Source organism: Gopherus flavomarginatus, chromosome 1 (genome assembly GCF_025201925.1).
Source record: "Gopherus flavomarginatus isolate rGopFla2 chromosome 1, rGopFla2.mat.asm, whole genome shotgun sequence".
NCBI lineage: Eukaryota > Metazoa > Chordata > Testudines > Testudinidae > Gopherus > Gopherus flavomarginatus.
The window spans coordinates 15,152,761-15,179,518 of record NC_066617.1 but is presented as its reverse complement, the minus strand read 5'-3'; the positions used below and the strand labels follow the sequence as shown (position 1 = coordinate 15,179,518).

The 26,758-nt window shown below is 39.2% G+C and overlaps 1 protein-coding gene across 13 annotated transcripts in view; it reads right to left on the bottom strand.

Moving 5' to 3' along the window:
- CELF2 (CUGBP Elav-like family member 2) overlaps nucleotides 1–26,758 on the bottom strand; it is a 685,040-nt gene that overhangs the window by 291,330 nt on the left and 366,952 nt on the right. For 3 of the 13 annotated variants that reach the window (XM_050936908.1, XM_050936912.1, XM_050936910.1), the window contains exon 1: nucleotides 16,058–16,274. The exons of 2 other annotated variants lie outside the window; for them this stretch is intronic. In XM_050936908.1, the coding sequence (XP_050792865.1) occupies nucleotides 16,058–16,164 (107 nt within the window). In that variant the 5' untranslated portion in view covers nucleotides 16,165–16,274. Of the gene's footprint in view, nucleotides 1–1,969; nucleotides 1,990–2,292; nucleotides 2,561–16,057; nucleotides 16,279–21,749; nucleotides 21,769–26,758 lie in introns of those variants that run through there. 8 more of the 13 variants (XM_050936905.1, XM_050936906.1, XR_007772143.1 and 5 more) reach the window with 7 other exon arrangements.

Here is a 26,758-nt window from a genome sequence, read left to right as displayed (position 1 = left end):
TAAAATTCTTCAGGAATTTCTCTCCCTTAGATACCAACTTAGTCTGAATATTAATATATATACGTGGCAAATGATCTCTTGAAATCATAAAACTTCACAGCTATTAGATCAGCAGCAAAGGTTTCTTCTTATGATGGAGCAAATAAAATCTAGGTAATAAGTAAGTTCACCTCCCGCAGGAAATACACAACAATACTTGCAGCTTAGAGGACTAAAGTTTCCAAATAAAAGAACAGATCAAATAGCATAAAAAACCTTGAAAAATTCTCCATCATTTAGACATGAATTTTTGGAGATATACTTGGAAAAGGCTGAAGTATGTCTAAAATAAGTTGTATTGTTTTGGAGACGCAATAGGTCCTGTGTCTGCAGAATGATTATTCTGTTCAAGATGTTCTAGAATACAGGATAGGAGTTTCCTAGAGAAATGTATAAAGGTGGCTGCAGAAGGAACAGTTCGACATGGTATAACCCTGCAAGGGGCAAGCAGAAGACAGATTTACATAAGCCTAAGTGACAACTGGGGCATCATAAAATTCAGTTAACAGACCTGTGGAGTTCAAATATGTTTATTAGCAATATCTTTTCTGACTGACTGGAAGGAGAGCAGGTAGAAATATAATCAAGCTGAGATGATGAAACTAAGGTAATTATTGGCTTTGACAGGTCTTCTCAAAAGACTGTTAGAGAAGCTATCTGAATGTTTAGGCTGCAACTTTGCACATTAACGTATGTTTACAAGGTAATTTATATAAAAAATATGGACCCCTTCAAATTAAACAGCAAGGGAATGGTGTTAATAAAGACACATTCTTAAAGAAAAATTTCAAGCAAGAAATTCATTATTTGAATTTAAGAAGATCTGAATCGAGACACTGGACTTGGTCATTTATGCAAACACTTAGCCATTCTTCACAGTGAATGAAATGACTGGAATGGTGTCGGTCATCCACATGAAATATGTTTCCTCCCTCCTCCTTTTATTAAATCTCAGAGGCTTGAACAATTGGCTACTATTGAATACTTCTACTCAAAAAGCTTCTTACACTAGGGAAAGAACATAACACCTTACGACAAAGTTTGTTGCCAGCAAAGTAAGTAATAAAACTCAGAATGGTCTTACAACAGGGTGCAATATACAAGATGATTTGGGAAAAGCAAGTTGTAGATGGCAGTCATTACTTCACATACATAGCTTTATTTACACTTTAAACTTAAGCATTGCTTCCATCGGAACAGATATGGTATATAGCCAATGGCAAAGCCTCTTACTTGATTCTAAAAGAACTCAACACATTTATCATTCTGAATACAAGAAAAGCATCAAAATAAAAGGCATTTTAGGAATGTTTAATACAACATGGTATTCAGTTTTCATACACTTCATCAATTGGTTACATCTTTCTTTCTCTTTTTATTTTACATGCCCGGAGTACATGAAAATACTCACCACTTGACAATCCCTAACCGGATGATAATAGAAACTTTTAGATCAAGATTAATAGGACAGACATAAATTAGATGGATACTTTTCTCTCTGAAATTCCAGCACTTGACATATTCCAATAAATCTTATCAGTGGTTCCACTACATATGAAACAACCATCCTCACATTAATTAACACTATATTTACCATAAAACCATTGGGACCAAGTCAAAACTGCCTCTAATTTCTGCACTATGCTACACCTAGCTATTTTTACACTTGATCATTAGAATTTCATTTGAATCGGAAAGGGAATTGCCGTTGCAAATCTGAAGCTGGATTAGTGGTTAATTTTTATAAGTGAATCTTTATCTATACTACTGAAGGGAATAAGCAACACGGCATACCAACACCAAATGTAAATGATACATGCAGAAGACACAAATCTGTACTGGAATTCCCTCTGGGCATAAGAGTGCATTTATTTATGCAAGCTTTGTGTGCATTTTTCCATATTGCATCAGCAGAATATAAAAATCATACTTATCTTTCTCTTCCTCCTCCCTGAGCCATCGTTATCAGTCTGCCTCCTCAGAATACTAAATATCAAACGTGCATCTGCTGCCTTTTTTGGGGGCCAGCAAACTACAAATCACAAAGCAATTTTAAGTGACCGGGGAAAAAATCCTTACTCTCCCTTAAACACTCCTCACAGAGACTTCCAGCAGCAAGTCAGAGGCAAACCCAGTGCTTTGTTTATATGCCCAACCCTCTAAGAAATATGAATGTCAAAAAGCTCTGTTACCAGAGGCAGAGGAGCTCAATTTTATATCTGTACGCTGTCAGGCAACTGAATCTCTACTTACATTCTGTCAGAAACTAGCAAACGGCTATCAACCATCATCTCCGGAAGAAAATCCAGCTTGAATGAAGAAGTCATGTTCTTTTCTGTGCACACCGTTCTGGTCTGGCAAATAAGAATGTTTCTATGCTTGTCTGAGTCAACAACTGTGCTGGCCAAGAGACAGGCAGGGACAGGTGCGAGAGGCCTCCCCAAGGCAGCAGCCAGAGTCAGCAGTTGTCACATTCTCTCCCCCTCTTGTTTTCCTCCAATCCCCTCTGAAATCTACTGCTGAGGCAACTGTCTATAGAACACCAGGTGCTGAAATGGGAGGCGGAGCTTCTTTCCCACTGCAGCTAGAGTTTAACCCATGCACCTCCGTAGGTGTTCACAATGGGTTGGAAAATGCATGTTAAGAATGTAGGCGAGATAAAACCTTATAAAACAACTGGAAACTGAGAAAAATCTGTATGTAGATGAATTGCACGGACTGCCTTTAACCTTTTACATTTTCAAACATTAAGAGCAATTATGACATAATATAGTTCAGGAACTTGACTTCTTGTTGTTAAAATCTTAGGTCCACTTCCATTTAATGCAGCATATAGTTTCATCTAACTAAACTTTAAAAAGTAAAATGCATTAACTCTGTAAAAGCAATTAAAATATTCAAATTAATACTCATTACACTGGCAAATGAACTCTTAGCAATCATATACAATTTAATGTTTTGGACACACACACAATTATATTACATCAGGATAATGCATGGTTCCATGTAAATACGAATCTCGATATTGTTAATGAGCCTCTTATTAAAAATAATTCTACTTCTGAAATGTATAAAACATGCAAGTTGAAACACAAACAGCTCTCACAGTAAGAACATTAAATTGCCATTTACTGGTGGAAAAACAATTACTATATAAACCTGAAAACATTAGGAACATTGAAACAATAGAAAGACAATTAGTTCCTCAGTAATGGCTTTATATATTCAAAATTCCCACATCTAAGGCTTGGCTTCCATTAAGCTTAAACAGCCATTTCAGGTTTATGGTAGCAGCCCATAGGAAAATGAAGGATGAAAATACCTTCTCTGCTAACCATGATAAAAAGTAGTCATTCTAATAACCATGGCAATCATTTTATATATGAGTCTGCCAAAATCCTTGCCCCCCCCCACTGATATACTTGGGAGTTCAGCACAGCTGATATAGAAAACAATTAATCAGGACACACAGAAATCTATACACACTCACTCAATTACTAAAACCAAACAAGTGAAAAGCTGTCCACATTTTCCTTTATGTCCTTATATTTGTTTGCTCCAATGCAATGCAGCTCTTGGCAAAATAATTGATGTTTACAAAGATTACTGAGTGATCTGAGGACTCTAGCTAGACAATCTGTTATTTCTACTGTATTTTCTTCTCCTTCTGAGTCTCTTTTTTACATATTGTAATTTTGGATATAACTGATGAAAAAAATCAAACAAAATGAAGAAACAAAAGAGGACTACATTGGGAACATTTAATCTTTAGCATTTCAAATTTTACACTGAAATGTTCTCCCGCTGATCAATAAGAAACATGCTTTAACTCGGGCCAACTGTCATTTACTGTTAGTATCCGACAACACGGGCTAATTTTTAAAGTTTATTTCAATGCGTAAGACAATTTATCATTCCAAATAGAAGAAAAAGAAAAACCCTCAGGCTGCTAGAATTTTTGCCTATTTTACAGCTCTAAAGAAAAGGGTTTACCTAAACTGTTGCTCTGATCTGCCTGGGAGAGCCGTAAACCTGAAGAAATAACTTCACAGTATTCTTTAGCAGTTCTATATAGGTCCTTATGCCACCCACATCAGCATCCTGGGAGCAAACCCACAGAGTGGCAGAAGAATCAGTGTGAAATAGAAATGAAGGAAAGTCAGCGCAACTTTCTCCAGCTGGCTGCAGCCACCTGTCTTTTGATCTGAGGCCTTCCTGGTGGTTAATCCAGCCTAGAGTAGAGCTGGATTAACTTCAATTTCAAAAATCTTGCAACTGGAGAAGAGGCAGGTTTTAGCCCTGACTAAGCAGGCAGAGAGCTCAATGAGGATGAAGATATTCTTTAAAATAAGAAGTCGTCTCCATCATCATTTGACCCTTTGGGGCCACACCCATGCGCTTCCCATCACAAAGTTTTGTGGTACCTTCTAATTTCACAGGAATACAGAGATTCCTGGCCCTCAAACTTTACATGGGTCATTTAGAAAGAAGACAGTCTTAATGAAGAAATAATTTCACCTTAAGTAAATCAGTTCTTTGCATCTAAGGGGAAAAAAAAAATCACAAATTCGCTCAAAATCTGCATATGAAATAAGGAGATCTGTATACATTTGTCCCTTTCTTAAGGTATGAATGCTTAAAAATGCTTCATTAAAACGTATGTTCTTTTGAAATATTTATTTTCCTTTTAATTACATGTGAATTAGCTGGAAGAAGCTGTAGGGAAGCCCTCTTACTGACTTAAGCCTTCTCAGCAGTTTGTTAAATTCTAGCCTCAAATCCCTTGAGGGAATAGTGGATTCAAAGCAGCTTTTAATCATACTATAAGGAGGGTGAAGTAGTATGTAAGTAGGTCATAGCAAAAGCATTACAAGTGCATAGGTTATTGCTTTATTTAACAACTACAGTGTAACACACTTTTCAAAGCACATTTGCTTTTGCTATTTAAAAGTTAGAGGCAGGAACAGGGTCAAATACAAAAGGAAACCCACTCTGTAAAGAATACGGAGATTTTAATCAAGAAAAGCTTCTTGGAGGAGGGAGGGAGGGAGAGACAGAGAAGCTGTATCTGAAGAATTTAATTTCCAAATATAAATAATGTAGTGGCTGCATATGCACTTAATATAGTACCCAGAGGGTAAGTGAAAAAAAAAATCCTAGTGTTTCACACAGAAATATTACAACCACAGTTCTCTGTTACTTTTAATACTGACTCCATTTCTGTGATCAAAGCACATGCTCACACAATACTGAGTTAAAAATATTAAGAAATACTGTTGAGTTAAAGAAAGAATGCTTTGGCAGAACTTACCGCTATCAAATACTGAAAAATATTGAAAAAAATGGAATGGTCCCTTTAATTTTCACAACATAAATTAAACAATAGATATAACAGTCTTTTGGAGCATCAGTTATTGGCTGATTTAGTCACTGTTATTTTCAATCGGTAGAGTTTATGTTAGTCTAGAGGAAGGCACCCAGGATTGGGAGTCAGAAACTCTTGGGTTCTAATCCCATCTACGCCACTGTGGTAGGCCCCAACCCAATGCCCATTGACTTCAGAGGAACAGGATCTGGCTCCTGCTGCCTTAGTAAAATCATTTAATCTTTCTGCCTCTGTTTCTCCATCTGTAAAATGGAGAGAATAATACTAATTTACCCCACAATGTTGTGGATTAGTCACTGGTTGTATAGTTCTTTTAACTATGTACTATGTCCATGACAAGTATTCTACAGCAGCTCAGCCTTATAAAAAAAAAATCTGTCTTTATAGGAAAGATCCACACAAGAGAGCGAATTGGAAGAAAGGGGATAGCTAAGTGTTGCATCACTTTCAAGGGTATGAGCTCATTCTGACATCATTGCCTTTGATTCTAATTCAGGCTGTGAATAATCAAGCAGAGCCCCCTTGTAGCCCTTCAGTCAAGTCTGGCATGGTGCTTATGCTTCGCCACCCCCACCCCCCCATCTTAACTTGTCATTCTTTTCGTCAATTTCCCATCCATTTTTTGAACATAGGAATTGCTACTATTGGAAGCACTTCAAGGGAAAGTTTCTGAATGACTTCATTACATAATGAGCCCGCAAGGCAGTGTAGAAATATACTACTTTATTCCCCTCTAGGCCAGCGAGCACTGCTCTAACTTGAGCTGATCTTGGGCATCAGAGCACGCTTCTAACAGAAATCTAATCTCCCTTACAGTAGTGTAAATCTGGAGCAAACCCCCTTGACTTTATTGGAGTGATTCCAGATTTACACCCATGTATGTAAGATAAGAATCTGCCCAAGCAGCTCTATACTATGCACATAAAATGTTCACCACCTTTCACAAAGACACACCTGTGCCACACAGACCACAGGCTAGAAAGTAGTAGTGTACACAGGAGCAGGTAACATTTCATGGTTCCCAGTGAGTAAGGGGTTAATTTTGTAGCAGATCTCTGGAGGGGCAGGAAGGGAGGGAAACAAGCATTAAGATAAGTGATCTTTTTATTTCTGTAAAATTAATATAGCTTTTACTCTATTCTCCCTAAATGCTTCACAAAAACTACTAACTTATTTCTCTGTGTGGCATAATCAAAGGGACTATAAACGGTTATTCTGGAGAGTAATTCATTAATTTTAAGCAGATTCCTGAAGAGATTCAGAACTACTTTTGGGAGTGAGGTCCAACATCGGGCCCTAAACTTCATGTATGAGTTTTTCCTATGCCTCCAAGGCTTGCTCTTTATTTTAAACCAGCATCAAACACAACTTTACCGCATCACATTCTTAAATTTAAGTTGTCTAAATGTTTCTTGTTTTGTTTTTTAAAAAGTGCTTAGAGACAATTTGATCTAAAAAAAATAACCAATTTTTGGTCAGGTCTAGTCAATGCAATTTAAATATCAATAAACATTAGGTACTTGAGAGATTTTGTCTGATTCTACGGTTTGTTCCCCCATAATTAGTTATTCGCAGAAATGAATGTCATTTAAAATTAGTACAGAACCTTGATTTAAGCATTTCTAGAGCCTTCGCTTGAAAAACAATGATATTATGTAAACTTGGTTGCTATAGTAAAACTTCGTTGCTATAGTAAAACTTCCCACTCACTCTTGTTTTCCTGTTTTATACTGATGCAAAGGTGATTTCATCAGACTGGGGGTATAAGGCCTTTGTTCCATTTGTAGAGTAATAACATTATCTTTTCTAAAGCAATTAGGCAAGATTTTATGACAAAAGGCAAACATTATTAACATCCCATTTTGCATTTTAAGGAGTGTTTTTAAAGGTATTTGGCTCTAAAATGGTTCCTACTCAGGCTTATGTTCTGCAAATATTGTCAACAGTCATCTGTACAAAGTACGGTCCCAATCCTGCAAACATTTATGACCGAATGTAGAGCTTAGTACCACAACTACAATAGTTCCAGTGGCTTCATGGGACCATGCCATGTAGGATTGAGCTCTAAAATCTCATTATTAATTTATAGTGCTAGGAAAAAGCAGTACTGCTGAAGTGTAGGTGCTATTTGTGTGTACTTCTGTATGTAGTGTGTGTGTGTGTGTGTGTGTGTGTGTGTGTGTGTGTGTGTGTGTGTGTGTGAGAGAGAGTGAGTGAGAATATGAATTTTTAAGACCTCGTTCTCTTTTACCCCCAGTCCTTCCATAACCCAGTTATTCATCAAGTCCTTTTATAACTGGCATATTCCCCACAGCACAAGTAGCACTGAATGATCCTAGCAACAGACTGAATGGAACAGCCGTTGCTTATCCGGGAGTGAAATCTAGGATTCTGCTTGCACTGGGCAGTTCCAATTTCCTACTAAATAACAGCTGCTCTATTCACTGAGCAAAAAAAGCCTCTTTTCCAGACAGTGATGAAGAAACATAGGATGGGACTTCATTATTGCTGGATTTGGGTATTAGTCCATTCCCAAGTGAAATGGAATAATATTATGGTGGCTGAGGTGAGAGACAGTGCTTAACCTGTGCCAGGGTTTGCCAGGGCTGAGCCCTGGCACCTCTAGGCTTGGCAGTTCATAGCCCCAGCACCTCTGGGTTTGCTGCATCAGTCAAAGTAAAAAAAACTGCTTGAACACAAGCACTTAATTGCTTGAGCCCTGGTACCTCTTTCATTACAAGCACTGTTGGGAGGAGCTGCATATGTGGCTTTGTAAACTGGGCCATCCCTCCTCAACACGTGCAGAAGTCCCTGCCTCCCTTCAGAGGAGAGAAGTGGAGCTCCAGGGTCACCTAGGATATGTTGGCTGCTTGGGATTCTGTGGGCTGTTTTGTGCAGTTGGGAGATTGACTGTTTGGGGGTGGATGTGGGGGAGGCGAGAGTGAGTGAGTAGCTAGTGAACAGGGTCTGAATTAAACCAGTAGGCGTGTAGGGTGAGGGGTTGAACTCATCAATGAAAGAACGGGAAAAGGTAGGAGGGAAAATATGGGATGGAATCAAAAGGGGAAGATGGGGGGAGAGAGACATTAGAAAAGAACATGGATTCAATCAGACTTTTTTTGAGGAGGGGTGTGCGAGGTACAAGATACAAAAAGGGTTGGGGATTTTAGTTCAAGTGTTTACCTCTATTGTTAAACTACCAAGATGTCTGTGTAGCCCATCTGATTGGCTAGACAGACATGACTAATGTAACTTCCACCCTTCCTTCACCTCATTCTCTTTTCATCATTTGTTGCTGTTATTGGCTGTATCTTACCTTATTCTTAAATTGTGAGCTCTTTAGGACAGGGCATTCCATGGGTGTTTTTGGTTTGTGAAATATGTTTCACGTACTTGAGTGCCCAGAAATAAGTTACACTATACTGATATGTATATATAAAATCTATCTTCATTTGACACTGCTATTTCCAACAGACAAAGTCTGCTAGAACAAGGCAACTGCAGTGAAAAGGAAGGGCAGTGCAAAACCTGCAAGACATTCTAAGTGAAAGCTACACCTTTTTCCCCTGATTAATTTTTCCTGAACTTCCATTTCCAAATAAAAACCTGTTGGTGATGCGACTCCTGGTACTGGAGATGGTCAACATTTGGGATTCCCATCTCATGGCAAATTTTGAGATTTTGAAATTTTGTTTCATCCCTTATCAGGAAAAAAAAAGTCTAAATACTGGAATTTTTCATGCAGTATTTCATTTCAACTTTTTTATAAAGTTTAGTTTTACTGGCTGTCAAAAGCTTTAGCTTTGATGAGGGCGAAACATTTTGTTTTAATTTATCATTATGTCATTTATATTATAATTCATAATATAAAATTGGAAACAACACAGTGGAACTGAGATAGAAATGAAATATTTTGATAATTTCCCATTAAACATTTTGACAAAATCCCACAAAATGTTTCAATTTCGACAAATCAGCATTTTCCATCAGGAAATTTTTGGTCAGCTCTGAGTCGTGCATTTTAGAATCTCACTAAATAATAAAATGTGCATATATCAACTTTGCACAGAGAAATCTCTCTGTATGATTCACTTGAACAGCACTGCAGGGGAAAACCTGACATTGCTGCTGCAGTTCAGGGACTGCTCGTATCTGTGATTTTTAAAGGAGTTATATAACTCTCTCATTAAAATTAAATGTGGGCTGAAATGCTGCAGACAAGTTTCCAAGCTCTAGAGTGAGCTTTTCCTCATATTTTGGTTGAAAATACGTTGGTCAAGTTTAGTTATGAAAAAGGCTAAAATAAAACCAAAAGTCTTTTATAGATGAAACAAGGTCGGTAAGAATACATACATAAAGTCTTAAGATTTTCTGATCACTCACAGAATTTCCTTCCTACAGGAGCCTGATTCTGCAGATGCAGACTGAGCATGGCTGCCGGTTCAGGCCTTAAATTCAGTAACATAACATCCACATCTCTTTATAATGTGTGCAGCTATCCACATGTGCAAGCAGCATCATTGTTTTAATGGTCTCCATCAGGTTGCTGCAGCTTTATCCTCTCTTCTCAATTAGTTAGGTGGGATAAGAAGTTTCCATCCCCTTTATTTCTTCCTCCAGTAATCCCCATTTCTAATCACCAATGGCAGGCTTTTGTCTAGCAATACGCTGAAAGACTTCTCTTGAAGATGACCTGCTGATTTGCTATCATGGGAATGTTCCAGAATGAGTGCAGTATTTACTCCTCACCCATCTAGAGGTCAGACAAGACAGTTCAGAGGTGCAACCAGGGCCGGCGCTACCATTTAGGCAGCCTAGGCAATCGTCTAGGGCGCCAGAATAATTGGTGGCGTCATTTTGCCGGAAGGGGCAGCAGGTGGCTCTGGTGGAGCTGCTGCAGTGGTGCCTGCAGAGGGTCTGCTGGTCCACGGCTCCGGTGGAGCCGCCACAGTCCTGCCTGTGGATGGTCGGCTCCTCATGCAGCTCCAGTGGCCCTCCCGCAGGCACGACTGCGGCAGCTCCACTGGAGCTGCGGAGCACCGGACCCTCCGCAGGCACGACTGCGGCAGCTCCACTGGAGCTGCGGAGCACCGGACCCTCCGCAGGCACCACTGTGGCAGCTCCACTGGAGCTGCGAAGCACCGGACCCTCCGCAGGCACCACTGTGGCAGCTCCACCGGAGTTGTGGGACCAGTGCGCGGGGTGCCGAAATTGCCGGCCGCCTAGGGCGCTCAAACCCCTAGTGCCGGTCCTGGGTGCAATCACCAACTAGTGGCTGAATGGAAGTTGTCCCTAGATCGCTTCTGAAATTTTGGAGGGCAAGCAGAGGGCTAGGGCTGAAATAATAAGCTATGCATGCACTCAGGTAGCCTGTCCCTAAGAGAGGTAATTTCTGAATTACTCAGAAGAAGTTGAAAAGTATAATAGCGACTACAGGTATATATATATTTAAATAGAAAAGGTGCGCATGCCCTTGGATCACAAAGTTGAATGGGGACGAAAACTGAAATTTATTGCCAGAGCCAGATAGTGATGTGTTTAGCTGACTGCCCAGGTATTTTGCATGTAGAAATAAACAAAACTAGAACTTGGTTAAACTAAAACGCAAGCAGCATATTCACATGGCTACATCCTTGCAGAGCAGCTAGTGACCCACCATCTCCCAATCAGCGTACTGCAAGGTTCACAGACCAAGATGCTCTTCCACAAGCACAAGGCTCAGAGGACAAACCGTGTAATCCAAATAATGTTTTTAGGCTTCATATTTTATGAGCTAGGTGGAAACTGTATACATCATGGACAAGCAAGAAACTGTGAGCCCCAGCTTTTCCAAAGTGTATACCATCACTAGTGGAACATTGGATATCAAACCTTTAAATGGTCACCTGACTCTCACACCAGACAAACAAAGCCATTTACTAGATGTTACTTATCTATACTAGGCCAGTTCCTGGATAGTCATTCTCAGTGAATACCAACAAAAAAAAAAATAAATAAATATGTGGCTGATCTTCCCAAATCCAGATCCCCACTTTTCCAACATGAGGGAGTGCTCAGATGTGGGGTTTCAAATCATTCCTGCTCTATCTAATAGAGATAGGTAACCTTGGCACAATGTGTAGCTTGCCAAGGACAGCATTAAAATGCGCTTAACTGAGACATTTGCTTTAGCTGCAGCATAAAATAAGCAAAAGCAAAACAAAAAGCTAGGGGTGATTTTGCCATGACAATAGTGTTAGAGGAAAATTCCAGTTTTGATTTCCTCTGTGGGAATGCCAGCAGTCCTGTTTCATAAACTCTAGTGATTCATCACTATCCCAGGCAGCCAATCATTCGACAGGTCAAGTAGAAATGGGCTGCAGTGCCAGCAGCTCATGCTGCCCTGATAATGCATGTCATTCCAGGCATGGCGACATGCTCTCTCAACAGCTGCCATTTTCAGTTACCTTTTATACGGCTGACATACAAGTAAATGTGTTGGAAGCAGTAAAACAGTCATAGGAAAGTAAAGATAAATAGCACCTGTACTAGGTAATCGCTAATGACATTAGAGAGCGGAGAATGAAGTTTTGAGAAATAATTTCTGCCTTTCAAAACAACACCTTACTAGTGAGGGTTTTTTTTTTTTTTTGACAGTGTGTTCAAACACAGGGATTCATTTGGACTGTAATCTTAACAGATATGACCGTGGGGGGAGGGACCCCAAACTTCTCACCGTCCACTTGTGAGAAAAGCTTTTATATATCTTGAATTCAATGATGTTCACTTTAAGAAACACAACTGTTCTGTGAAGTGTGTGAATCCCAAAACAGTCATGAAGAAAATTTTCTTTTTCCCTTTCAGCCTTTATTCCACATCACATAACTTAAATTCACAAATAGGTAATTTAATAACTATCCTTGTAAATTAAGAGAAGCTGAATACCTTTCTACAGAACAAATGTGACTGGTATCTTAGAGGGCAGAGCAGTCAAAAAGCAATGATTTTTTTTAAGTTGCGTAACCATACAGTAAAAAGACCCAAATAATAAACTGGTAAAGTGATACCCAATAAAGTTGCTGAAACAAGATTTCAGATGTATAGGGTTATCTATATTAATGTCTAGGTAATCTATAAATGAATGTTACACTGAGACTTTCTGGTTACTCAAAAGGCGTTCAGTTAGAAACTATTACAGAAAGCTCTTCAAAAAGAGACTCAGTTGCTTCTTCTCATTTCCTCTATAGATATAAAATGCAAATGTTTTCTTATTTGAAAGAACCAGCCCCTCAAATGCCAAATGAAAGCCAAACTGCTCTTGATACAAAGTCCTCTTAGGCATCTTGCTTTCAGATTTCATCAACTTACGAGTTTTCAGGGCTGTAAGCAATGAACTTTCCATCAGCAGCATCTTCAGCTAATTAACCCTCCTGATTACAATAATTAGTATTGATTCACTCCTGAGTGACTTCTTAAGTATTCAAGCACAATCAACACTTGCAGTAAAAGTTCTAGATATGAATATTAACTGAATGTTGTCCTTTGTTTTTAAGCCACAAAGGTATAGTTTGCAATCTTACATACTTACATTTGATAACAAACACTTCAGTTTTATTTTAATTTAACAAAGAGAATATTAACACATTTGATGTTAGAGATGGTAGTTCATGAATCTGAGGAAAATATAGACAAAGACGACAGACTAATAAATAAACACATTACAGCTACTGTCTTCTTATGGCACTCTGATAAGCCATTTCCCAGGTTCACACACAAGCTAGTCTTGCTCTGCTAGGTTGGTCTAAGAAATGTAATTCCTTCTGGCATTACACTTGGTCGTTGCAGGAACAAACAAGTACTTAGTGAAGTGTCTGAATTAGCTATCTTGTAACTGTTCTGGGAAGAGATGTTGACAAGTTTACCAACTTCTGGATGCCACGTTGCTCTTTGAATCTCACCCATTCACAACCGGTTAAAGCTAAAGACAACTGAAGTATTATTGCCGGAGACCTCTAACCTGCAAATTCTTCTGAAACTAGGAACCTGCTTCATAATCTTAGCTGTTAAAATAATTAAATAAAAGGCTAAAAGAGCAATGACCCAGTAAATATCTACACAGGAATAAGATTATTATTTTGGGAGTTTTGTTTGTATTGCAAATTTCAATTTAATGCAAATGAAGTGTTATCTGATGCCATTGGAGTATACTGGACAAGATGAACACTGATTACATAGTCTGTTTTCCTCTGCATTTTATCAATTGCACTAATCTCAAAATATGCAAAGCAATGTGCTAGTGGCAGTATGTTATGAACTTATTATGAAGTATGAGTTTAGAAACAGGTTTGGTAATTGAGATCCTTCAACAAATGAAGCTGGATATGTTGTACAGGTGACATGTTAGTGACTGATAAATTTGGAGAATTGCCATTCTGTCATTAGCACCCAGCTCTGGCGATTATTAAAGGGGTATTTACATTAAATCTGGAGCAGGCTATCACATACTTTCTTGCCTGATAATCTCAAGGGACCATGATAAGAGCAGCTGCTAGAATGCATTGCCTAAGTGAGGGTAACTCGACAAAAGATACCTCACCCCAGCTGCATGGTCCTGGGCAGAAATGAACTGGCTCTGTGGGGACTAGTTAACACTTCTCTGGAAGGAAAAAGTTCTTCTAAGGTACAGGGGGAAAAGAGTGACTATAGCAGGCTTTGAGCATGATCTCGTTATGTTAAACACCATGTCTAACTTTTATGGTGATTGAGTGCAGTATATGTCCTGCAAGCAAAAGTTTTCTATGTTACAACCTCTATTTTAAGTTAAACACATGCACTTTTCATGACTTGTCATTTTATCTTTTTATTCACCAAAAAAGAGAGTTATCTGTTCACCTTGTTTTATCTCTCAATGGGAAAAAACACCGTAAGCACAAGGGACTCTGAATGGCTCCAGTAAAATAATTTTGTTTAAACGTATGCTGCTAAGAGCTCTCTCTCAGCAATACATCCTTATTTGTTAAGGAATCATTTAGTCTCCTCTAAACATCTGTATGATTTCATAAAACTAAACACAAGGGAATGCAGTAAATGAAAACAAGCCCTTTAAAGAAACTGTTCTAAACAAAAGCCAAACAACACAGCTGTATATCAATCTTTTCTATTAGTAAATCCACTCAGTGATTACATTTTTATTATATTAACAAGGCCAGTGATATCGTTAATTAATCTATAAACAATTTAAAGACTTCAAGAGTTGTGGAAACTCCAGGCTATTGACGACACAATATCCCATTTAAAGTCTATGCAGTTGTCCTGAAAAATGATTTAAAGATTTTGGAAAGCTTGGTATATGAGTTTCTTTTTATAACACTGTATTTTACGAGACTATAAGAGTACGTCCAAACCCAGAAACAAAAATTTCTTCAACACACTAATCCTAAACAAGGTCTTTCTAAATAAATAGATGGATAATTCAAGAAACGTCATACGTATTCATTTGTTAGATTTTAGGACAGGAATCATCCATGTAAATTATTCCGCTTGACCTTAAAAATGTTAATGTAATACTAACAGTTGGATTCCAAAAATGGAAAATGATATACATCTGTCTGCTTTATCATTTTTTGTAGCTAGTTTTCATTACCAAAACAAAATTTAAAAATAGTGGGCATCAACATAACAGTCAAAGTTAAAATGATCAGACATAAAATATTGTAAACACATGTCCAGTAACCTTGTATTTGCCAGATGGACATCAGTTTTGTAAGCATTCAGAATCAGTAAGTTTTCTCTCTACAGTTAAAGGAGAAGATAGCAATAAATCTCCAACTTAATGCAACAGACATAATTACATGATGCAACTCCCCTCATTAACAGTGGATATCAAATTTTAAAACCCCACAAACAAGTCATACTACAACGCTTCGTACTATACAGTCTATACAAATAAAAAAATAAAAAAATGGGCTGAGAAAAAAAAAAAAACCAGCTCCAGACATGCATTAAGCTAGTTTGACAGCTCCATTGTTCAGCTGTCCCATTGTCAGACCAAAAGATGCATTCAGTGCTACAATGTCTGCTAGCAAATAAACAAAAGACTACATTTTTCAAAGCAGGCTGCCAATTCTAGCATAATTCTGTCTCTCTCCCTCTAAAAAAAGGTAGCCGCCTCTTGCTCTCCGCTACACTATGGTACGTTAAGAATACACACACATAAGTACATGTATATACAGACATTTTTTGAACAGCTTCAAGTGATCCGGATGAGGTAGAGCATTCATGATTATTTATGTAGACTAACTGAAAATTAAAAGTGGTACTTAGGGCACTAGCTCTAATATGGAGTCTCTTTCCATGTTTATTCCATACCCAATGCATAATAATAAATCAGGCAGAAATATTGCAAAGGAGATGATAAAAGAAGAACCAGCTTTCAGCTGTTTTTATATTTGCTGCCTGCTTTTCTTAATACATCGGTCATCAGACACATTAAATGCAATTGTAGGTAGTGGAAATGCTGCTTGCACACAGCGATGGCCCTGTCTTTTTTTTTTTTAATTTAAATAGGGAAACTACTTAATACAGAGCATGATTATAGTCACAGCGGGCCCAGACAACTAGAAAGCACACATTAAACAGAAGGAGACAACATACCTTAAAAGCAGCTCCTCATTTCTCATAGTAACAGCAGATTTGGGACAGCGCATGCTTTCTGCACTGATATTCTCAACAAAAGCCAGTTCAGAAGTGCGCTCAAACATCAATGCCACAGTTGCTACTCACTAATGGCTACTCTTTCTCTCTCTAGTCAGACGCTGAGTGGTGGAGCAAAGGGGCCCCTGCAGATTCACTAAGCAGAAATAATCCTCTCTGACAAGTTATGTTGTCTGGGCATATTTTACATTAATGCACTCTGCTGCCTATAGGGGTCTTGTTTGCGTTCACTATTGCTGGCTCTCCTAATTACCATAAAAAAAAAAGAGTAACCTCCCCACCCTTCAAAAAAAATTAATGAGTTTTCTACTCTGTTTGGTGAAATGAAAATATGAAATGCATCTTTTGTTTGCCTTGTGAATTATCAATATTGCAGCACACGGAGGTTGTGGCTGGATAGGCTTGTGTGCTTTAAGGGATTTTGCTAAGGCTCTCGTTCTGGGGCTTTGGATTCACAGTAGGATTTCTCTCTCTCCCCCTCATTCCCCGCCCTGTTCGAGGCTGAGTGGCTTTACAGGACCTACTAGCCCTGATCAGAGAAACTGAGGATTGTTGATTTGAGAGTTTAGGGACCTTTTGAGAGTTTTCAGTTTGCTTTTGCCATTTCCTGCTGGACACAACTCCTCTGCAGACTTAGCACATGACCTAGCTCAGCCGCACCGGTGACTATGTGGATGTGCGGCTTTTACAGACATCTCTGCACAGCCATTAGAGGTTGCATTACAAACTATTTCATTGCTTACAGCCCTGAAAACTCCTAAGTTGATGAAATCCGTGAAAGAGACCACAGAGCCACATCTGTAAAGCAATTAGGGCCAAAAGCTATTCCCATTGCAGTCAATGGGTCCCTCGCTATTGACTTCAATAGAAACAGTGGCTCTTAATCACTAGTCTCCAATGAGGTCAAAATGAAGTGTACTTTCACGTCTGGACTCATTCATGGCATCGCTGGAGAAACCACTATACCTCATCTCTCTCTCATGTATTTAAGGTCTTCACCAGATATGTAGATAAGTGTTTTTCCCCTCCGCAGCCTGCTAAAACACCAAGAGACTGATGCTCATTCACTCTATGGCCTCTTTTTACCACTCTGGCAGTGTAAATAGATCTTAAAGTGGGCACCAAATCCATGAAGTCCCTTTTATGCTACCAGAGTGGTACGAAGAGCTATCGGGGTAAATAAGAATCAGACCTCAAATATAGAATTATTTGAAGGGCCCGATGTATGCCTTGCACACTAAGCTAAAAACAGATTTGAGTCTCAAACTTTCCCAAAATTCATGTGTGTTTTGGTTTATGATTTTTCCTGGGAGTCCCCCTTTTTATACCACACATCGGTATCTTATATGAACTACTCACTAGTGTATCCCCGTTTGCAGCTGAACAGAATTTCACAGTTGGAGGATTCCCTTACTGAGTTTGGTGTTACTGGTTAGGTTTGGTCTCACTGGTGGATGGAAGAGGAGATTGGGGGCCCTGGGGAAGCAATCACCAACCCAGGAAATATGATGGTGGGTTTTCACCTTCAGTGAAAGGAGAACATGATACTATGATGGGCAAAGATTTGTCCTTAGATTTGTACGTAGGGCTAGTCTACTGGACAAGTTACTGCACAACAAGCTGGGGTGCTAGAGATTCATACTCTGGCTTGCCAGGCAGTAGCTTGCTGTGTAGAAAAGTCCTTACACATTGTAAACTCATCGTGGCAGCGATCATCGTTTTTGTTCTGTGTTTGCACAATTGGGTCTTGTTTATGACCGAGTCTTCTAGGCACTACTTCAAAACAAATAGTGCATTTTCATTGTTAAAAGTACATACTCCAAAGTGCACTAAAAGGCATGGCATTTAGCTTTTACTGAAAATCCATGCAGCAGTCATGAGAATTGGCTGGGACAATGTTATGCCACCATGACAAGTCCTGCAGCTCAAACCCCAAATACTAAATCCTAAAACACTAGCTCCAGTACTGCCATTTCAGGCTGTGGTGACTAGTGCTTTAGATTCACTGGCACCTAAGATTCTCTCCCACACTGAAGGTGAAGTTCTGGGCTCTGTACTGGTGCACCAATGCTTTCTATCTCCAAATCACTTTTGCCTACTGTAACCTGTCATGATGATTGGGGTTGGTCCAGATCAGCCTCAGACTCAGAAGACTGATGTTTGGAGTGCTACAAGCTCTGGGGTATGTGAGAGAATGCACAGCTGAATGGTGAACGTCAGGCACTGGCTGATAAACTGCTACAATTGTCCAAAAACATGGGAGGAATCACCATCTTAAGACACTACCAGCTGAAAGTACAATGGTTTCTTTTCAGGACTGAGTAAAATGGCTTCTGCAGAGTCCTTTGGGCCTAGTTATGGAATCAACACAGCTTGCATTGGGTAGCTGACTGAACATGGTGCTGGGAAATCCTTGATCAGTTCTGCTCCTACATGGAAGGAGAAGTAGCAGTTATGGAAAATGAAGTCTAAGGATTTTGAAAGGACTCATCCACAGTGTAAAGAAAGCAAAGCAAAAACCACTAAGTGGTAACACTAAAAGACAAAAACAACCCACTTTTCTATCATACAAAATGAAATGACTGACACAGCAACATCTGCAGTGGGATCACAGCTGCTGAGGATGAGTGGAATTGTGATGCCTGTTACCTTTCCATTGCAGGACATATTAAACAGGAGTGCCTTTAAAATAATATGGCTTAAGGGAAGATAAACCAGATGCACTGGGCTATTTGGTTTCTGTCAGGATGAAATCCCAAGTATAGAATTTAAGGTAAATACAACACTTAACACTAACATTATAAGAACATAAGAATGGCCATACTGGGTCAGACCAAAGGTCCATCCAGCCCAGCATCCTGTCTACCAACAGTGACCAATGCGAGGTGTCCCAGAGGGAGGGAACCTAACAGGTAATGATCTCTCTCCTGCCATCCATCTCCACCCTCTGACAAACAGAGGCTAGGGACACCATTCGTTACCCATCCTGGCTAATAGCCATTAATGGACACATCAAATCACACATATGCAACTTCTACATATATACTGTAGATTCTTATACACAAAATATATGCAGTGGTAGCCATTAAAAGCTTTGCAACTCCTTTATTTAATGCAACTACAGGAATCCTAGAAATTATGTAAGCATTTCCCATACTAATTATACTGTGCTGCATAAACTGAATACTGTGGCAATGTTAATTACTTGCAAAGGCTTCATGGCAACCAGCATAAAGTCAATGGAGCAAGGACGATTCATACCAGCTGAGGGACTGACCTATATTCTGTAACTTCCCCTTGGATTATTTTTAATCATTCAGATTGCTTAAGAAAACAACAGAATTATCATATGTCCAAAACAAACTGTGCTACTTCCCTACAAAGTGGCAAAATAGCATGTGGAAGTCACTAGTCTATATCTGATTGCATATAGAGGAAAAATGGTCTAGTGGCTAGAACATCAGCCTAGGATTTAGGACACCAGGATTCAAGTCCCTGTTCCACCACAATTTTCCCTGTGGTCCTGAGCAAGTCACTTAGCTTCTCTGTGCCTCAGTTTCCCATATGCAACATTGAGGATAATAAGAGCACTGCCCTACCTCAACAAGGTGTTATAAGGTAGGGCATTAACGGTTGTGAAGTCCTCAGCTACTATAATAATAGAATAAGCCATATCAGTGCCTAAGATAGACAGAACACTATCTAACACCATCCCATAAGAGGAACCTTCAACTCCAACCAAGGCAGATTGTGCCCTGTCTTGTGTTGTCATTTACTTGTGTGCAAAATGAACACAATGATACTGTAAAGAGCTACAATTCTGATGTGACAACATTTTACACCCATTTTGCACTAGTTGAAGTGATGACGCAAGGTTTCAGGCAGCAGGTAATCAACATCCCACTCAAAAAAGAGTAACATGGCTGTCCTTTCTGGCATCTCTCTGGGGAGAGCAGTTGGATTGTTCACCCGGGTTCTACCACCATCAAGAGCAGCCAGCTGCTTCCTCTGAAGTCTCCCACTGATGGGAGCCACGCCAACGGCCTGAAGTCTTTGTGCCAATAAGAACTTCAGAGTAGAGCTGGCTGAACATTTTTGGCATAAAAACAAAATGAAGATTTGGGGTGAGTAAAACATTGCAGAAATTTTGCCAAGTTGTTTTGGTTAAAAAAAAAGCATTTCAGTTTGGAGGGGAATTTTTTTTTTTCAATTCAAAATCGAAATGAAAGGTTTCATTTGATGCAAAAAAAATTTTTTTTTCCTCTCTCCAGCTTTTTGGTTTGCCAAAATGTCTTTGGAATTTTTTTTGTTTTGAGTTCACTTTAAGCTATTTTTTGCCCTAATTTATTGGGACTGCCAGAAAACTGAAAACCTGCTCTTTGCACCACTGTACTTCGGAGCAGAGGGACTGATTCTGCTAGCACTGAACTCAGTGGGATTTTTCTGGATGTCCTCACTGGGAGAGGAACCACAATGTTTTCTTTGGGAAGTCTTTATGTGTCAATATTTTTAAAAAAAATTCCAAATCATGAACGATGGGAGGCAACATCGAGCTGGAAGTCATGAGACCTGCCTTCTATTCCTGGCTCTGCAACTGACCTGTGCGCAGCCTTGGGCAAATCAATTTGCCTCTCAATGCCTCAGTTTCCCCTCCTACATTTTGTTTATACAGTCCATTTCGGTTGGAAGCTCTATGGCACATGGATTGTCTCTTCCTGTATGTTTCTCAGCAGAATGGGGCCCTGATTTCAGCTGAGGTCTCTTTGTACTGCTGCATACAGATAATAAATATTAATAATCCAATTTTTTTTCTTGGGGACAACAGAAAAAATTGCTTTCCAATTAAAACCTAATATCCCAACCTCAGAAGTTACTTTTATCCTAGGGCAATATTTTCCGATATTGTAATCCAAGGCAATCACTATTCTATTATGCACATGCCCACAAGTTGATACCTTTCTTCAATCCTACAGGACACAATCAGAACATTGCAATACAAAGACATACTTCCTGACCAAGGCGTTTCTGGATACAACTTCATGATGAAAACATCTAAACCATATTCCTTTTACAGAACTTGTAGGACATAAGCTCATCTCATAAGTCCATGGAACTCCACCCTAAAAGTAACGGAGCATGCACAAGAGATAGAAAAGATTCTGGTTCATTTGCAAACTATACATGCCTGCAGTTGCTAGCGTTGCCATCTTTATGCTAAGATGAAACACTCCAGTTGAAGGAGGCATATTTTCAAACTCCTGTGGTAAAAATGAAGCAAAGGGAAAGACGACCATAGTCCTCTAGTGTAAAAACACAGGATGGAGGAATGGAACTTCCCAGTCTCAGATTTGGCATTAACTTTTTAGGGCCTTGGGCAAGAGTTTTAGCTTCTCTGTCTACTTTTTTTTTTTCTAAAAAATGGAAGTGACAATATTTAATGACCTGCAAAATGCAGGTCAGACTGGGTGATATAAGAAATTTTTGCTAGCCTTACTGTATGTGTATGAGCTTCACATGGGGTGTGGTGAAGATTAAATAATGTACGTAAAGCACTTGGGAGATGTAAAGTGCCGTGCAAATGATAAGAATAATTAAGGCAAAAGGAGAAGATGATTTGTTTTAAGTTTCCTACCACAGCTGGTGCCAGTGGTCCTGCTGCAGCTCTTCCTCTCTGTTTGTGAGAAGCAGCATTCTCCCATTCGACAGAGCTGATGCAGTGCATCTCAGCAGCTGGAGGACAGAGGCGCCAGAAGGAACTAAAAAAAGGTTTCTTAAATCATGTGCTTCAGTACTCCTTTTGCATCAGTTTAAAAAAATAAGGTGAAGTCGTGGCAAATCACCATTTTGAACATGATAAATCAACACATTTTAAAGAAAATTCTTGACTTGAAACAGATAATGACCGGCTATGTTGTGATTTCAGACATGCCCCCCTCTGCAAAGTAAATAATTTATTTGGAAGGGTCTACATATCATAACAGCATCCAACCAGCAGATTAAAAAAAAAAAAAAAGGTAGAAAAAAGCAGATCAAAGGCACAGAGAGAAATAGCTGGGACAAACAGATGCATCTGAGAGATGACAATTTCCAGTTACAGTCTGTGACTTAAAATAGAAAATAAACCAAACTATCTTTGATATAAATAGAACACTGCATAGCCTAAACTAGGGTGTCTTTATTTTTAGCTGGCTGCAGCTCTTATGTCGGCACTTTTGGCTCCGCCATGTACAATACTGTAAACCATATGACATTGCGTGATCAGTGTACTTACATATGTCTCTATTCACATTCAGGTATACATTTACTCAGATTAATGTAAATACTGTATACTTGGTGGAATGGATGGCATGCCTGCAGGCAATAATATGTATGAGAGTTTTATGATTTCTCATCAATTTAGATTGAAATTAGAAATAAAACAATAATACATTCTACTCTTCTGTTGTTCCTGTAATCTGGAATGATCACTCTCTCTCTCTCTCTCTCTCTCTTACTATGGTAGTGCCTAGAATGAAGCCCCAGGGCATTAGGCACTGCGCAGAGTAGTAGACAGTCCATGCCCTGAAGAGCTTACAATATGAATAGGTAAGGGTGGGGGAAGGGATATAAAGCACAAGCAAAGTGAACAACGTGATGGAAGCAAATGACATGTTAGCTCCAGAGATCTACATACAAACTAAAAAGACTGAAGGCAAATTCCTACTGACTTGGGGAAGCTGATGGGTAGCTGAGGACTCTGGAATAAATGACTGCTATAATTCTAGGATATAAGACTTTGAAGGAAAAAGATGAAAGTATTTAGACACACAGTATATTACATACTATACATGCACTGAAAGACTAAAAGAAAAGGAAAATTATCAATTTCTATACACAATTACCATAAAACAAAAACTACAAAAAAACTAAGTATTTCATAATCAAGCAACTATAAACACTTGTTTCAGTAGCTTTCATCTTTGACTAATTAATTCCACTACATGCTATAAAATAATAATCATTCACTTTTGCAATTCTTTAAATGCTGTACATATTTTTTTAAAGCATTAGGAGTGATTAAATAAAAAAATTGCCTGGTATATAAATCTTCAGTTTGATTTCAAGTTCCTCTCTCCTGATATCATATAGTTAATATTTTTGCCCAAACCAAAATTTGGCTAGCATTTTCAAAAGTGGCTAATGATTTTGAATGCCTCCATATTTTTTGGTGCTCAACCTGAGTCATATTAAAGAGACTGGATTTTCAGGTATTAGATGCTCAGCATGTTTTGAAAATATCATCCCCTTTTAAGGTGTCTAAAGTTGGGCACCCAAAAATGGAGACATTTAAAATCACTAATCACTGTTGAAATTCTTGGCCAAATTTAGATTTTGTTGTGCTAATGTTCTCTGATCTATCAGAGCACAGGTTTTTAAACCACAAAGATCCCAATGTCAAACATGCTACTATAAGCTCTGACATATCATTCAAAGATGAACGTGTGTCGTTTAATTTTTATATATAACAAACAAGGGAAAATATTTTCAAGACACGAAGGGGCCAAGCCCTTGAGCATGTGTAAATTGGTGTTGTTCCATTGACAACAATGGAGTTAAGCCCAAATACACCAGCTGAAGATTTGGCCTCAAATCATAAACAAACTGATCTTGATTCTACGAGGTGCTGCGTGTTCTCATCTCTAACTGGTGTTATCTGATGCCAAGGGCCTTCAGCACTGTCCAGCACTTAGAGACTTTATCCTGCCCCAGGGATTTGTCTCCTTGTGGTGCTATAGCTGTGGAGACTTTGGAGGGCCTTGCAGACTGTATGGCCACTCCTTCTAGAAACTGGCCATGTAGTTTTGCTCAAAGTTTCGCCCCCTTCCAAGGCTACCAGGCTCATTAGTATGATATAAGGAAATAACTTAGCACGTCTGCAAAGGTCTTGAGGAGAGGAAGAGGTTGTTAGTTCTCTGGTAAGGAGAACACATGCTTCAGGCTGCACATCTCCAGGGCCAACGCCTCTGAAATGCAGTTCAGTCAGGGACATGAAGAAATGTCATACACCCTCCCCAGGAATTCTGCCAGCTCACCCAAGGACCATAGAATATTCCTTTATCTCTCCCATTTTCCATAGGGCACATACAGTCCTTGTGGGCAGGTACAATTGTGAGAAGCTCCAGAAAAAGACCTAGACCTATAGAAGGGGTGTTGCTCTGGAGTAAAAATCCATGATGTCAGAAAAAGAAAAAAAATCAAATCTAAACACAGAGTATACAGGAGGAAACTAGTCATTTACACAAGCTCCTTCCACCCCAAAGATGTGCAAGACACTGCTGTGGATCTGGAGGAAGGGATGTACTTGCCAGCTGCATAGTTAAGCTCTTGAATCAGTTAATCCACTGCGTAGTCACTATCTGCAACCTTCTGGGGCCTCTACATTGCAGAAAACAGCATATATGTTCAGCTGGACAGAGCCCTTAGGTGTTAGCAATGTTACCATCTGCTGCAGAGAAACCACCACCTGCAAGGTCTTAACACGGAAAAGGCAAGGGTTCTGTTAAAAATCTCTTAATTTAATATATAAATGCCTTAAGTGATTTGTAACTATACCATACTGATTTGTGCCTTAAACATTTCCTAATCCTGCCTCGCCACTTTTCTTGTCTCCTTTAAGAGCCCAATCCTGAAAGCTGCTCAGCATCTTCAATTCCACTTCAGCACTCTGCAGGGACAGCCCCCCATAAATTGTTATATGTGAAAATCCACACTAAGTGAATTTCTTGCTGACCTTGTGCTGATTAATGCAAATTAAATTTCTTGCTAATTGGCTGAAGTGGCTCACATGAAGACCAGAAATGCTTCTTTTTGCTGGTGGTGTTGAAATATACTCCTGCGATTTGTTCAATAGTTTTAGGGAAATCATTATTAGTTTTATAGCATCCTCAGAAAGGCAAATCTGCACAGAATGTCTTATAGAAACAATTAGGAAAGATAAGCATTCCAAAATGGCATTTTTCACTTCTGATCCAACATTGCAGAAACCCCACTTCCACCTCAAGGGATGAATTTTATGGCTCGTTTAGAGCCTAAAGTTCCCAGATGCATTTTATAAAACCTTGAGCCAGTTTTGTTATAGCCTTCACTCCTTAACATCCTAGCTCTTGTCAGAGAAGCATAGAGTCACCTGATTTCTGACATCTGACTTGATAAGGAGGGTATGGTAAACAGGGCTGGATATTTTAGATCCTAGAATGCTCTTTACAACCAGAAGATAAAATGAGCAATTATTTCATCTAGTGATGCCAGGCAGAGGACTCTGACAAGGGGCTGAGTATCAATTTCCAGAAATGTTACTGTGGCATTATAAGTGTCAGTAGGTCCAAATCCCAAATATGAGTCCTGACACTATAATGGCTCACTGTGGTTTTGTCTGGCAATTGGCTTAGTATCAAATGGACCAGCAGGTATTGCTCAGCCTTACGGGAGCATCTGCAGTGTCTGACATTTGAAGTATGAATGCATTCACGTTCAGCATCAGGGAGAAGATTTGACTCGTATCATGAAGCTAAAATCATTACAATGCCCAAGGAACACTTTCTTCTTCTTCTCTCTGCAATCAAGTAGCACATTTCATCTGAAGATCTCGAAATGCTTTACAAAAATTAAGTAATTAAGCCTTGCAACATGCCCCTCTGGGCTGGTAAATATGATTCTCTCCATTTCACTGAAGGAGAAGCTGTGGCACGGAAAAGTTATATGAGTTGTTCAGTCTCTCTCTCTCTCTCTCTCTCTAATCAGGACTGAGAATAACCTCTCCGAAATGTGCATCTCATTCAGATAACATTCTGCCACTAATCTGTACTTGGTGACTCCCCATTGTCACATCCATCTTAATCATTCCAAAATAACAGACATACTGATACAAACACCATTGATATAATGTATATGGTTTACTTACTGCTGTCACTTGTCACCACCCAATGCCCCATCTCCATGGTATTCCCTTGTATATCGGACACACTTGCTTTTAACGTCTGTACTGCCAAGAATTCTGCTCAACTTATACAAAATGTTAGTAAGTAAATTTAAAAAAACCCCTAAGTCAGTGTAACACCACAGCTCAAATATTGGTTACGTTAAATGAGCTGCCGCCTAAAGAAGACTCTTTCCTTGAGTTGTAGCCCTCTCCCCACCATTCTTCCATTATGAGTTGGTGTCTAAGCCCGTTACATCTCTGTAATGTCTGTTTCAATGAGATTCTAAATACCCACAGGGAAGAGACCTCATCTTAATTTTGACTTCTACAGAATCAAGCATACAAATAACATTGCTACAAACCATAAACAAGAAAGCTGCAAGAGTCTAAACTCCCAATCCAACCAAATCACAGGGCATCAATCCCTCCTACCTTAAATAGGGATTCTACACTAGTGTGTAGAAGGGTTAAGAATCTGTGCCTGAAAGCACAGATTTTCCAGGTTAGACACATAAGTGCACCCGGTGACCATGTGAGAAAGGAATGACCTTAAGGGCCTGCTCTGTGGTATAATAGCTGAATACCTTCTCCCTCCCTTCGCTCCCCACAGCCTGTCTCAAACAGAGATTCTTCTGTCACATTCTGTTAAATGCTGTGTGATGATTCTGTCGTTAGGATTACTC